At 54.0% G+C, this 15151-nt stretch overlaps 1 protein-coding gene across 4 annotated transcripts in view; it reads left to right on the forward strand.

Annotated features, from left to right (window-relative positions):
• Window positions 1-15151, forward strand: part of NCOR2 (nuclear receptor corepressor 2) — a 177893-nt gene that overhangs the window by 59230 nt on the left and 103512 nt on the right. For all 4 annotated transcript variants that reach the window (XM_086474356.1, XM_086474359.1, XM_086474357.1 and 1 more), the window contains 2 exons: window positions 6752-6808; window positions 12806-12858. In XM_086474356.1, the coding sequence (XP_086330482.1) occupies window positions 6752-6808; window positions 12806-12858 (110 nt within the window). The remainder of the gene's footprint in view (window positions 1-6751; window positions 6809-12805; window positions 12859-15151) is intronic.

The raw sequence follows: 15151 nt of genomic DNA on the forward strand, positions 1-15151 counted from the left end.
TTCTTGGATTTTAAGGAACCTTTGTTGTTGGTTGTCTGCTTTTAATGTCTGCGTCAGCCTCTGCTGTTCCCAGTAGGTGCATTGATTTAGAAGCTTTGTCCATGACTAACCCAGACCAGATAATGCCGTGTCTTGTATTTTCAGGTCCTGGAAATGAGGATGAGAAGTGTAGAGAACCCAAATCTGTTGGAGGGAGGAGCATAGGCCCTGCAGCACAGCTCCAGCTCCTTGGGTTGGGTGACCAGAGCTTTTCTGTAACTGCTCCAGTGCCAAGACTTTGATTTCTAAAAGCCTTCTGTGCAATGCCAGCATTTTCAGAAGTTTTGCAATGGCAAAATATTCAACAATGGTTTGCAATGGCAAAACCATTAGCGCCTTGCTTTAACATTAATATGCCTTTGAACGTCACCATAACCTTGCAGACGACAGAGCGTGATGCTAGGTCTGTGTGTGAGTGGAAACCCAAGGGGTTCACCCCTCAGCTGTGGATGGAGTAGAAGCGAGCTGACCACAGAAATTATCTGGCAATGACTGGCCAAAGCTGGAGACCAGCGAGCAACTGAAATGAGTTGGCTTGTCACGCTCCGCACAGGATAGGCGGGGACTGGCGTTAACACACGGCTCCAACGTGACCCATTTCCTCAGTTTTCTTACTATTTGCGATTAGTCATTCATAACCGCTGCGGCACGCCTCTGCTGGCCCGAGCCTCAGGGATGGGGCTCCATCGCTGCTGGTGCGGTGGGGAGATGGCTCCAGCCAAGCGCAGGGAGGTGGGGGAGAGGGGAGTGCAGGGCACCCGCATCCCGTGGGCATCCCTGGAGAGCATCAGCCCCTGGGCTGGGTGAGAGGAGCGTGGCACATACCACCGGGGCTGACCGACATTCCCTGATGCTCAGGGATGTTTGGGTTCAAGGAGAACCCAGGGGAGGGCACACATCCTCACGCTCCCGCAGCTGGGCTGGGAGTGCAGCGGTGGTGGCCATCCCTGCCGGCTGCGGGAGCACTGCTTTCCCTTCCCACAGCACTGGGGCTCATCCCACCTGCTCTGGGGGGAGGGCAGCAAATGGCTGGGGTGGTTTGGCTCTCGGAGAGAGGATGCTGAGGTTTAAAGGGGAAAAAATTAGTACCTGTGGTCATAGGAATGAAAACCTTTTACCCATGAAACCAGCAGTACCAGGTTGTGGTTTGGTCCCAGCAGACCTTGGCACAGAGGGTAGCGCCTTTAAATCCCCCCAGACCGTTTGCTTTCTGCTTGGTGTAGAAAGGTGTCTCGCCCGAGGGTTTCCATGATTTCTGCTGACTTCAGCTGCACTTCTCCTAGTTTTGTTTCAAATAAAATTCAACTCCAACCTGCCTCTGCCATGCCACTCCGGCAGCTCTGCCTGCCCCGGGATGTCATGCAGCCAGGATAGGAATTTTTCCCAGCACCTCCCTGTGCGCAGCTCTCCTGCCTCTCGAAGGGCTTTGCTTATCTCCATCAGGACATGCCTGATCCCAAATAGAAACCCTTCCATTCCCCAGCGCTGCTGCCTACGGGCGGCTATAAATAACCCTGGGACCACGGTTCAGCTGCAACAACTTTGTGCTGCATGGAGCCATGGCTGGAGTCAGTCCAAGAAAATGCCGCCTCCTAATTTCAGATCCGCTTTCTCAAAATAACTCTTGTGTTTCCTTCTCTTCCATTTTTAAACTTCGCTTTAAGAAGAGCCCACGCAAAATCCCAGACTCTCCCTCCTCTGGTTTTGGATGCTCTGCTGCCTCGTGGGGTCGGCTCACCATCCCCGCGGGAGCTCACATGGCCGGGAAGTTGCACTCCTGCCTGCTTCCCCCTCCCAAGCCTATTTGAAGTTTCTTCAAAGGAAAAACAACGGGCTGGAGTTTGCTTTGGAAGCCAAATGCTTTTTAGGCAAGAATGGAGATTTTCATAGTCTGCAGGGAGGTTTTTGTTGTTGACGAAGATATCTTTAGCTCCAGGCCTGTTGGAGGAGCGTGAGATGGGGTGAGAGCGTGACCTCCCCAGCTGTGGTCCGGCTGCCCGTGCCCTTGCCTATGGGGAGATGGGGAGGGAGGTTTTCTGGGGGCAGCTGCTGCTGCCTGCCACATCTATGGGTCCCCTTTTGCATCCATGGGCCCCGCAGTGACACAGATCAGTGTTCGTGGTTCAGCCACGCTTCTTGAGATACCTTGATCCCTCCGAAAATGCACGTGGAGGACTAGTATGTGATGGGCTTCACCTCTCCATCTGAGTTATGTCTGAGTGCACTCCAGAGGAGGTGACTCTGCCCTCGGAAGTGCCCATGGTCTGCTTGTGCCTGTGCCAGTGCCAAACCCAGAGCTGCTCTACCAGAGCAAAGTGACTGTGATGTAAATGGGAGCAAAATTCAGCCTTGGGGCTTCAGTCCCTCTGCAAACGCCGCTGCTCCCAGTGCTGTGGCAATATTTTGGAACTCTGTACCGAGTCGGGAAAAGGGGTCATTAGCTGCTTGCTGTGGAGCTGCAGAGGGACTATAAAACCACATGGGGATCTTCATGCGTCTCACCAGAAGTAATGGCTAGATTTGGTTCCTGATACGTTTCTTTCTGTTAAATAACAGGGATTGCAGGCACAGGTGGGGTTATTTGGCAGATGTAGGACGAACTCTCTAGTTTCATTCTGCAGGGTCATTGACTAAACGTACTCCTAATGAAATCAGTGTCGAAACTGAGTCCTAGGTGGCTTTTGGAAAGGAAAGGATTTAATGGGGCTGCCAGTGTTCTTCAGCAAAGGTCCTGTGGCTGCGGGGAGAGCTGGGGGCTGCCCTTGCACATGAAAGGTTTGAGTTTTGTCTAAATTCCCCAGCCAGGCTTCTGGCTGGCTGGGTCCCCAGGCAGGAGCATATCTCCCTGTGTCTGTCTGTCCTTCAGGATGAGCCTCAGCGTGGTGGGAACCTTCTGCTGGGTGTAATGTGCCCTTCCTAATTCTGCCACTAGCTCTCACCTCGGTCTGCATGGCCTTTCCGACAGCTCATTATGGTTCTGCTGTGATCTGATAAATGCAGCAAGGAGCATCGGCAATTACAGGGAGTGTCAAGTGTTAATTGGGCAGCTTTCAAGATAGAGGCATTTCTTTGTGTACGTACAAAGATATGACGTGCTCGGAATAGCTTCCTCTCCTGATCTTTCGTTCTGGAGACGTGTATATTACGGTCGGTTAATGCAAGACAAATTATGTCATTCTTCTTGATTCGCCACATGTTCTGCCTATGGTGATTTGCCTCTGGGTTGTCTCATTAAGTTGTCTAAACATGGCAAATACTGCAGCTGAACATACTCAGCTTTTTCTCAAAGTTAATCGCATTGTACACGTGGGCCTGCAGCATCATCGGTTCCTAGCTGTGCCATCCATCTCTGCCAGGGCACCTTTCACCAGTGCTGGTGCCAAGGAGAACTGGCCTTTTATGGGACCAGCTGTCTTGAACTGGGGCTGCAATCTTCTACCTGCAATTACGCTGCCTGCAATTAATTGGTTTGCTGATTTTTGTCCCAGGTATGCATCACAAAAAATGTGGGTAAGCTGATGCTTCCCACTCAGCAGCAAGCAGTGGCGGGCAGGAGGGTGGTTGGCCAAATCACCCTTTTGGCAGCAGATGCGGAGTAATTTGTGGCAGTTTCCGAAAATCTTACCCTCTGGTTTTAATTGTTGAAGACTTCCAAACGCCACGGTGCTAATGTTCTCTGAGGTCAGCAGATTTTATAGCTCATGGAGACCAAAATATTAAGCTCTGGCTGGGAGTTCTCCATCGCATGATGAATATTTCCAAGTGACAAGTCCCTGGGCAGGCTTGGCTTGTTCCTGTTAATGGAGTCAGGTGCACAGCGGGGGAAACGTCTTCGGGGGGAGCCGGGCTGGGCTGGGCTGTGTGGCTCTTGGGTTTGTCACCCAGGCTGCGTTTGCTGGGGTGTGATTTCCCCGTCATCAACTGGAGCATCCTTGAGGACGGCAGAGCTGGGTGCTGTGTTAGCTGGGGCTCTCCATCTTCGTAAACCTGGTGGTAAATCCCCTTTCGGGGAAGGGATCTCGCGTGGAAGAGGCACACGCTCTGTAGCAGATGTGGTATTTTATGAGTAGGCTGGATACGTGTCTGTTATTGTTCAGGCCACGTGTTACACCCCATTGATCTAAAGCTTTGTGAGTGCTGTGGTTTGCAGATAGGTCCTGGTGCCAGGGATCACTTTTCTTCCTCCATGGGTCAGGTGGGGACGGTCCCTTCTTTCCATTATATGTCAAGTAACCGCAGAGGACACTTAACATGGTTCCTTGACATAAGGCGGGTTTTCCATGGAGGTTTGCTGGCCGTGTGGTCCCCTGCAGCTGTTGCCTCCTGAGCTGGTAGTGGGATGGTTTGCTGGATACTGCTGAGAATGTGAGGACTCATGGTGACAATCCCTGTCCTCGCTAGGGAGCGTGTGGCACCTTCACATCAGCAGCAGTCTGGCATGGGAGAAGAGTTGGGAGCAGTTTATTGCAGTGTGGAAAATGTAAATGCCGTGTGTAAACACACAGCTCCTTTCCCTGGAGCTTCCTTCTGTTGCAGCTGTTTGCCAGCATCTGCTGGACTTCATTCTGGGATGCCCTTGCTCTCCAACAACCCATCTCCATCACTGGCATGGCTGTGCTTTTCCTGTGGTACCTGCATGCCTCTCGCTGCTGGTCCGGCACCAGACGCAAGCGTGGCGTGCACCAAGCAGCACGCCGGTAACGCAGGAGCAAGCGGCTGGGTGGTTGCCCCATTTGTGCATTCCCCAGGGCTGCAGGGAGAGCTGGGTGCTGGGGGCACCTCTGCACCCATGGTCCTCCTAGGATGGAGCAGGGACTTGGGAGAGGCCCGAGGGGCAGAGCAGCTCACTGGGACAGGCTCCAGCTGCGTTTCGGGCTCTGCCACAGCATCATTAGCTGCTCCGCTTCTCTCTGTGTGAGTGTGCCCTTGCCTGTGAGGTACACGCAGTGACCGGGACATCCGTGCATCCCGAGGTCCGCTGCACAGGAGCGCTGTGGGTGCACAGGCAGGGATGCATTAACAGCAGGGCTGCTGCATCGCGCCTACGTGTGGGGACGGTGCCAGAGCAGGCACGCTTCGTGGTTACATCTCCCGGAGCATCCTTGAAATTGCTTCTAAATCACAAAAAAAGCTTTGTGTCCTCCCAAGCGTATGATGAATAGTGGAGCTGGAAACGTGTCCTGTTCGCCCCGTTGCGGCGAGGCACCTGGTGTGGGTTTTGCAGCCGGGCCGGGGCTGTTTCACCAGGGCCCTGAGCTTGGCCGCGGGCAGGGTGACTCATGCAGCTGCTCCCCGGGCCAACTCTGCAAAAGGGCATGCTGGCAGATCAGACCGTGTGTGGGTGTGCAAAGCCCCGGCGAGGAACTTGCACACCTACCAGCTGCATCGGCGCTTCGGAGGACCGGCTGGCGGCGGGGAGGTGGTTGATGAAGCTTTTGGAAACCCGCTGAGGTGGGGGCAAGCCAGCAGGGCGATGTGCCAGCTTTTGGTGAGACATCCTCTGTGCTGAGACCCTGGAAAACTCATCCTGCTGTGAGCTGGCTTGAAGGTGAGAGGGGCCCGCTGCTAGAGAGCAGTGTGAGCCGGAACCCCTGAGCTGAAATCCCTTCCCTGCCCCAGTCAGGGGGAGGGCTTCACCCAGGATTTGCCAAAGCCCCACTGGCTCTGCCGGGGAGCCTAGCCCTCCCCAGCTCCCCAGCCCTAGGGCTCAGCTCCTGTCCTGCAGCTCCGACGGGGCTCTAGAACTTACTGGGTTAAAATGTTGAATGTGCTTCAAAAAAGGGTCTCCTCCCCGCGCCATGTTTAAATCCTGGGGAATCTCAGCTCTGCCCACTGCTTCTTCACCCCTATTTGAGGCAGCTGTGGATTTTCTCTCCCCCCTACCCTAAAATAGCTAAAGCTACTTATTTTATTGAACAGGCGCCTCTGAAAATGTCTCCTTGCCCCTCTTGCTGCCAGGTATTTGGCTTTATCAGCTCAGCCCCGTGGCCTGTCGGCAGCGTGCAGCGATCTGGATTTATCGGACTGTCAGTAACCCCCACTGAAAAGCCTGGCTTTGCGAGGAAGTGCTGTTTACTGAAAATGTCATCTTTTATTTAGACTCCTGCTGCAGCCAACCCATGTCTTTTTTTCAGGCCTGTTTAATTAGCAACCACCGCACAGCCCGTGACACGTGTTTCTGGGTGGTTTTTATTCTCTAATAAGCACTAGGTAGCTTGGCCAGGGGCGGGAGGGGGCAGAGAAGGGCTCCTCTGCGGCAGGGAGGGGAGGGAAGCGAGAGCAAGGCGAGGAGCCAAGGGCAGCTCAGATCTAACGATCACATGCTCCTGAAGCGATGAATCCTAGAAAGGGCATCTCTGTGTGCGTGCCGGCTCGCCCGCCCTCCTCCTTGCACGGTGGCTGCGCGGAGGTAACGGGTGCGATCCCAGCACCCAGGGGGGTTGAGGGTTTGGGTCACTTCCCGAGCAGAGCTTGGATGCATTAAAGTCGTGATAACTCAAGGGCTGGTGTCCTTCATCCATGGGGCTTTCCTGAAGGTCCAGAGGCTGAGCTGAACCTTTCCGCCCGCTTTCAGGCAGGAGTGGAATTTGTGGCGGCTCTGCAGAGGTTTGGGAAGGGGTTTTAGCACAGGGGGGGAGAGCTGAAGCAGGGGGCTGCAGCTGTAACCAGTGGCAGAAATAACTTCTCTCTTTCTCCCCTTTCCTCCCTGCAGAAGAAGGCAGAGGCTGCCCACCGGATCCTGGAAGGACTGGGTCCCCAGGTGGAGCTGGTGAGTGTTACCTCTCACTGCGGGGAGCGGGAGCTGGGCCAGGGTTGGAGACGTTCCTGGGTGACAAGCACGGCACCCTGTGTGTGTTTCTAAGCTGTCAGAAGGAAGCTTGCTGCTGGCCCGGACCTCTCGCTGGCACTGCACCAAGTCAGGAAGCAAAGTGGCTGAGAGGAGTACCGAAACACAGGCAGACACACACACACAGAGCCCTTAACCCTTAGGCTCCTTCCTCAGATGCTGCAGCAGAGCTGGGTGATGGAAGGGGCTCCAGCACAGTCGGCCTCTGCTCAGGATACTGATGGCTTCATCTGGTGATGGAGCCCCAGCACCAGACTCGTGGTGCTGCGTGGGAGGGCTGGGTGCTGGGACAGCTCTCCTCTGTCCCACCCCACTGCAAACGGAGGAGGGTGCTGGAGGGTGCTCTGTAAGCACAGCCTGGTCACAGCTGCGATGACCTGCAGGTAGTGGGACTTGAACACTTCCTATTTCTGTCTCCCTCATGCACAGGGAAGTTGAGAAAAACAACTTGTAATAAATTGTCAATTTGGGGCTGTCCCCTCATCCAGCAGAATCCAGCTGTAAGTTAAGTGACTGATTGCTGGAGGGGTGGCTGAAAACCACCCCTGAGGGGCTGAGTCCTGGAGAAGGGTGCTGGGAAAAGGTGCATCTTGCAGCGATGCTGCTGGAAGGATTAGAGGGGGACAGCCGTGGTCTGACAGAGCATCTCTTGCGTTGCCCTGGCCCCAGGGTGCAGTGGAGGGAGCTGTTCCTGCGAGGTGGGAGTGGGCAGCTCAGAGTCATCAGCAGCTCTAATTTGGACTAGCCTTCTAGAGGTGTCACTAATCACTATCTTCCCCGGGTGCATAAGAGAGAGGTCACAAGGAAATTAGTGCTTGCTGCTACGTGTCAAAGCCCACTTCCTTGTTTGGGGAGGTAGCGCTCATTATTTTTCCTTTGAGTCACCAGGGTCAAACCCTTTGCCCTCTTTCTGCTCTGAAGATTGGAAGTGCCTGGGGTTGGTGCTTCCCCATCCAAAAGATGTTGCATTTCCTTCCCCTCCCCCCCAGATGGGTTTTTTTCCCTTTTTTTTTTTTTTCCCCTTTATTTTCAGTTTGTTGGTGCTTTGTCACTGCTGCTGACACTGCACAGGGGGGAGCTGTAGCGGAGCGCAGTGCGAACCTTTTTTCTGTCACCCTGCCTTCCTCCTCAGAGGGCAGGGGAAACCTCTGCTGAGAAAACCCTGGAAAACCCCAGTTGGGCTCTGCGTACGTCTCGCAGGCTGTCTCATCTGTCTGCCCAGAGAGCGAGATGCTTCCTATGGCCCAGCCCCCACACCACGTCAGGCAAAACAGCACCCGGGACCTGCCAACGGCCTCTGAGAGATGAGATGAGATGAATAGTGAGATCTTCTTCTGAGTTGGAAAGGAAGCAGCTCCAGGAAGGAGAGCAGCTTCGCATGCTCTGCCCAACGTGCACACCCGCTCCGCCGTGTCGCACACATAGTGCACCAGCCCTCGAGCTGCCCCAACCCCAGAGGTCTCTTGCAGGGAGGTTGGGGCAGCCTAATTCTCTGCATAACCTCTACAAGGAGCGTTGGTGGCCATCGACCAAATGGAGGGTCTTGGATTGCTGTCGGCTGTGCTCAGGCTGCTGATGTTTTGCTTTGGTTGTTCAGAGGGCTCTGGTTATCGCGTTTGCAACAGCGATGGTGGCGGATGCGCATCGGCTCGGTAGCAGGGCAAGGCAGTAGCTTACCGGGGGCTGGTAGCGCGAGGCAAGAGGTCACGGTGGAGATCGGTTGGTCGCGGTGGAGATTGGTTGGTCGCGGCGGAGAGAGGCCAGAGGTCACCGCAACGTTGGCAAACGGCGGCCGCGAGCAGGGTGAGGTGGTACGAGGTCTTGGGTGCTGCTGGCAAGACGGAGCTGAAGGCTGCGTCCCCGGCTCGTGCTGGCGTTAATGGGCAGAGGGGCCGTGGTGGGGCTGGGCTTCTGCCCTGCTGGCGGCAGGTTGCTCCGAGGGGTTTGTGTTTGAGTGAAGAAGGAAATCTTATCGCCTGAGCACATCGATGGGCTTGTTGAGGCTGCCTGTAGTGTCAGCTGGAAGGAGGGGTTTTGAGAGTGATCCGGTATAGCATAAATAGGGATTTACCCACAAGTTTCGGGTCTGTGTCGTGGGTTTCCCATCAAGTTGGAGGCTGCTGGGAGATGGCCCAGCTCTGGTAGGAAACTCTTAATTCCTGACTTCCGTCTTTTAAACAGCTCCCTCTGAGCATTCAGTCTTACAAGCTCTTCGCTGAAGTTGATGTTCTTGAGTTGTACATCTCAAGAAAGCATTGGGGTTTTGTTGCTGGTTCCTGGCTTCTCACTGCTTTGACCTTACAAGATCTGACCCTGCCCTTTTTGTCTTAGAGGTGTCATTCATGTCTGATCCTCTTCAGAAGATTCTCATTTTTCTGCTGCTGGTGTTTTAAATGTGTAGAATTGTCCCCAAATCTCCTTGCCGGTTAATTCTTGCTGGTGCCTCTCCATCCTGTCTGCTGGGGCTTTGGGTGTCCCTGCACCTCTTCCCTGGCCCTCACATCAGCCCCAGCCGATGCAGAACACACCGGTGTGTCATGACTGCTGCTCTCCGCTTGGCTGAGGCTTGTCTCCCTGTTCCCTGGGGAGGAGCTCACCCCTGCCCAGGGATCCCTGGGAAGCAGAGATCCAGTTCAGGTCCCAGGAAGCTGGCGCTCCCCTCTGGGTCAGGAGGAGGTAGACTCAGTAAACCAGAACTCTGCTCGATTCATCCCTGCAATGTAGCAGTACCGTTTTAAACGACCCCATGTTTTCCCCAGGGAGAAGTGTCATTGAGATGTGTAGTCTGAACGCTGCAGTGGCCAGAAAGCAATTGAGACCTTTCACTCTGTTTTATTTTTAAAGAGCATTCAGTAAATCCAAGGTTTTTCCAGTAATAGCTTTGCATGGCTATTATGTTTTTCTTAAATGTCATCCCCCAGAGAAGTGCATTACATATCCCTTACCCTGGAGAAACACTGTGAATGTTTTGAACATGTCACCTCACCCATCTGACCTGTCAGCTTTACTTCTGCTTACTCATTGAGAAAGTTTAATTCTATGCAGGTTGCAGACAGCTCTGAGGGAAGATGCTGTTTCTCAGTCCCTGCCCTGTTGAGAATAAAGTTTCTGTAACTGTTTGGTCTGTGAGGTTATGTTCTCTGTGACAGGGGTAGGTAGAACTTATCTCCTGGGCTTGCTCCGCTGCATGGGCTGAGTTACAGTGCTGAGGCTGTTGTGCAGACAGAAATCTCTGAGTTGCTGGTGTCATGTGGATCTTGGGTTTGGGTTCTAGAGTTTCTTATTTATGAATGTTCAGGCATTTGTTTTAAAGTGGTGTGTTCCAGTGCTTGTCTGTTAACACTTAGGTTTGCTAACTAAGAATTTAAGTGGCTGTTTATGTTATAGGTAAGTAGTGTTGGAAAAGAATCAGCAGGCTTTAGTGAACTGAGTGGCATCAGGGCATCCGTGATGTCCATGTGCCCGTAAGTATCTTCTAATCCAGGCACTAACCAAAACGCTTACTCCACCGCCTTCTCCCAGGAGGGTCTCTGTGACTTGCCACATGCCAGCTTCTTTTCTTTGATTTTTATGAGCACAGAGGGAAGAGATGCACTTTATTTATCAGTATTTCCAGTTCCTGCAGTCCTCTTCCAAGAGGCAGTCACTGGTCAAGGCCACCGAGCAGTTTGTCCAGTCGAGCCTTTCCAGGGTGACTGTGGACGTGATGCTCCAGAGCCGCAGCTTGATTTCTTCTCTGCGTGGTGCAGACCTGCCTCTCTTGAGCTACGTGATGAGACGGATGTCTGTGTTCCTCTGAGCTTTCCAAGCGTGAAGTGCACAGCCAGCTCTGAGCCTGGAGTTGGACCAGCAGATCTAAGAGGATTTGTGATCGAAATACCCTTGGGGAAGGGGCACCACTGAGAACACGTCTCCTTCTGGGGGACCTGCTTGTCCCTCTCGTCTGCCCTGGCTCTGCCAGCATGGGGTGACCGGGTGTCTCCTGGCAGGCTTGCAGCCCGCCATCCCCTCGCAGAGTAACAGATGCCCAAAGGCTGCCGGCAGCCCCGCAGCCCTCCTGGGACGCAGCAGTTAATCTTCACCTTGCTTGCCTGTCTGCCTGGGCTCCTCTGCCGTGCCTCTTCCGTGTGGGCGTCACGTGTGCTTTCCCAGCGAAGAGGGACGTGTCCAAGGGCAGCCAGAAAAAGAAGCCGATGACCTGCTGGTGCCAAGAGGCAGCGGTGATGGGCTGCCGAGTTAGGGAGAGCTACACCCAAGTCTCCTTTCTGTGCAGATCGATGTGGCTGCCCTGGTGTGTGGCGGGGGAGAGGTGAGGCGGTGTCTGTTTTTTACAGGGCAGTAGAGACAGGCTGGCTGTGTGGAAAAACAAGCTTCTGTGCCAAGCACCTGTAATGGTGATGTGGTGATACCGTGGAGGAGGTGAGAATAACACCTTCTTCAAACCGGAGGAGAAAGGGACCCACTTGTGTTTGCAGGTCCTGTTCTCTCCAGTGCTGCTAACCTCATTGAGCAGATGTTCAGCAGATGTTTTGCTCTTTCCCTGTGTTTAATCTGAGATGAAATTGAGTGTAGCCTCAGCTGTATGACTGCAGTCAGAAGGTGAGCTGGTTTGTACGTAGCCATGGCCAGGGTCTGCATTCAACCAGGACCTGTCTGCCACATGTCCCCCTGGCTGTGTTTGGCCACAGACGTTAGATCACTCACAGCTGATTTGGTGAAAGTTTGTGGATGAACTGCTTGAAAACTTGGGGGATGTTTCTGTGGTCGGACAGGAGTTGTGCTCGTTAGACGCCCAGTTGCTGATGATGGTTGGACCATGGCAAGCTTTTGATTAGCGCAGTCTTGGACATGTTCACACCAGCTTAGCCAATGACTAGGAAAGCATTGAAGGGCTTAGTCCTGAGCACCCTGTCAGCCTGCTTACGTGAGCACAACTGGGGGCAGCTCCTGGAGCACGGCCTGAGCTGTTAATCCAACGGATGGGATCGAGCGTGGTCTCTGTGGCACCTCTCCCTCCCAGAGGTGCGACCTTGTATTGTGGCAGGTTCCCTGAGGGTACATCACCCTGTGGATGGGAGAGGAGAGGTAGGGCAGTGACCAGCTGAAGGTGGCCAGGGATGGGTCCAGCTCTCCTGACTCCCTGTGGAGGGCCCTGGCCTGTCCCCACTGAGGGGGCAGTGGGCACAGCAGCTCCAGAATGAGTGCTCGCATCTGATGCTGGAAACAGCGATGGCCACTGGGCTCTCCAAACAGCCACCCTGGACAAAACACTTGTCCTGCCGCAGCCCAGTGCCCCTCATGAGGGACAGACAAGAGCATCGCTCCACACACGGGTGCTGGGCAACTGCGGTAACGTACCCAGGGGCCAACCCGCTCCGGCGTTGCTGGAAGCCACAGGGGCGAACACTCGTCTTGCCCGCAGTTGCCTGCGCTTGGCTCCCTGGGAGAGCCGAGGCAGGCTTTTGCCGCGTAGACATAACAATTTGCAGCACACAGACTGTCTCTTCCCGCTCCCCAAGCCCCCCTTTCCCCTCGCCTCCCCCGTGTCATATGTTCCGAAGCGCACTGCGTTTTTCAGTCAGTGAATAACAACCACGTACTCCGCCGTGCCGTGTTTATGTGGATTACGTCGCAAATTGCTTGTTCCGAGCCAGCTCGCTCGAGCGCTGCCTGCCCTCCCACGGGCTGAGCCGGGATGCACCGGGACTCGAGCGGCGGCTCTGCCGCCGGGAACCGGCACCCTCCAGTACAGCCAGGGAGCGGGGCTGGGGACAGCTGGGGGGCACAGGGACGGGCGCCTGGGCTGGCACAGCTCGGGGAGATGGGAACCTGCACCAAGGCGACAGAGCTTCTGACGGGTTTAAGTTTCTAAATGTCAGACTGTACCATTTATGCCTTCATTTTTCTTATTTATTTCAGCCATTATACAACCAGCCTTCAGACACCAGGCAATACCATGAAAACATTAAAATGTAAGTATGTGGCAATAAAGGCTATTTTAAATGTCAGGTTGGGCATTAGGCTGGAGCGGGAGGGATGCTAGCTCGCTCCAAGACCCCAATTAAAGCTGCTGAGGAATTGCGAGCATCCTTGTAGAGCCGGTGTTTCACTGTTCCGGGTGCCTGAAGCACAAACCAGCTCCAGGAGCAGCTCCAGGAGCTCAGCAGTTGGGAGCTGTAGCTTCAGACAAATGCCGAAGATGCTGTTTGATTTTTCTCGGAAGGGGGGTGGATGCAGGTCCTGGCTGGTCTCTTGGTGTTTTCCCAGAGAGCACTCACCTTGGGCGCTTGCTTCTGTGTTTCACGCATACTGAAGTAGGAAATCAGCTGCCAGTGCGTGTGTGTGTTTGCATGCAAGAAAGATGAGGTAAAATGAAAAGTTGCAATTACAATTAGATTTTCATGAGCACCTCTTGAATGTCTAATAACAACTAGTTATTTCAAAGATACTTACCGAGACTTAGCAATCATCTAATTTGACTTATCACCTCAATACACAATTTAATCATCAACCTGCGTTTAGTAACCACAGTGACTTCCTGAACATAGAAGAAATATATCAGATAATGAGAATAGCGGTAATTGTGATTATTGTTGGAAATTTAAATAGTCAAACCAGATCTGAAACTTTTATCTGCCTTGAATGAACTAATGATTGCTCTGAGCTGCCTGCAGCGTGTCTATTTTGGTACGGGCTCGGTCAGCTGGCGATAATCATCTTTAATAATCTATTAACAAAAGTTAATAATCTTTTGCTTTTCAGCGGTATGTTAATTGATGCCAGGGGGATTATAGGGAAAGAGTTAACGTACCTCTGCTGTTCTGCTCTGCTGCAGGGGAGCGTGATAGGCGCTGGCGGTGTTTAGGTGCTCTCCGTCCCCAAGGGCTGTGGGGAGGAGGAGGGTTTGGTGACGTGACCCTGCTGCTCGCTGCCGGGTCCCGCTCGGTTCCTGCTCCACCCAAGGCTTCCTGTGTCATCGAGGCAAAGCACTCAGTGTAAAACATTCAAACCCCAGAGTCACCCCGAGCCCTTCGGTTCCCCCAGGGCTCAGCGGGTCCCCGAGCAGCCTCGCTGTGCCGGCGCTGGGCACTAGCACCCTAAATGTGTCATGTTTGGGTACTCGGTGTTGGCCTGGGTGCTGTGAATAAACCCGAAGTGCTGCTGTGCCGTGCACCTCTGGGGCAGGGGAGCATCATCTCCTGGTGGGAGTGGGGAGGGCAAGCAGACGGAGAAGCCAGTGGGAAATGATCGCTTTTCCTGCAGCTGAGAAATCCCAATAACTTTTTGCTTCCAGACGTTTCCTTTGTGCCCTGTGTGGGCGATGCGTTTGTCCCTGGTCGTTCGAGCTTGGCAGACGTTGCCGCAAGTCTTGGGCGAGGACGCTCCAGGGTTTTGACACGCGTGTGCTTTGGCCTGGTTCTCGTGGCATTTGAGCCCTCTGGCCGTTGTCTTCAGTAGATGTGCTGGCAGCAAAGGCAGCTCTGAGGAGCTGGCAGACATGTGCCCTCCGCAGGGGCTGCCTCCCCCAGCCCACGCCTCTCAGGTGTGCAGCAAAGATGTAAAAAAAGGCAAATGAAAGCAGAGCCACCCCCTCTGGTTCACTGATTCAACACAGGACTAGTAAAGTAGGTGACGATTTTGCTCCTGGGAGAAGTGTTGATGCCTGGCAGAGGGTCTGTGCTGCCTGCGGGTTTGCGGTCCCCCGCTTTGGAAGTCTGTTTGTTGTCAGTATAGGGGACTGACGGCTGATAAACCCACCTTTTATGGGATGATGGACATGCTCTCCACGTGGCAGGTTGTGACTCACCCCTGGCACTGATGGCATGTGGCAGTCACTGTCTCTAGGGGTCCCCCGACCCCCCTCTTGAAGGGCTCCACAGCCATCAGAAGCTGGGCGCTGAAGGTGGCATCTTCAAGCTGATCACTAGTTTTGTCCTTGAAAGAACGAGTTAAAAGTAGATCCAGATCCTTCACCCACTCTCCATTCCCCTGCCAATATTTGTGGGTTTGTGATTACATTTTCCTGTGATTTAAATGATTTCCTGTCCTTGGTTGCTGCCTGAAAGACGGGCGCAAACAAGAGGGAACTGACTGCGCAGGTCAGGAGAGAAACCAGTAAGGAGAGAAACCAGTAATGAGCTGTGAAGCCCCGTCAAATCCAGCCTCCTGTGCCGTCAGAGCAGGCGCTCTGCTCCATCCCTTCCTTTGTAGGCGTTCGTAGGGTTCTCCCAACCCCGGGCAGCGGGCAGTCCTCCCGTGCGGCTG

Source organism: Leptosomus discolor, chromosome 16 (genome assembly GCF_034619465.1).
Source record: "Leptosomus discolor isolate bLepDis1 chromosome 16, bLepDis1.hap2, whole genome shotgun sequence".
NCBI classification, from domain to species: Eukaryota; Metazoa; Chordata; class Aves; order Leptosomiformes; family Leptosomidae; genus Leptosomus; species Leptosomus discolor.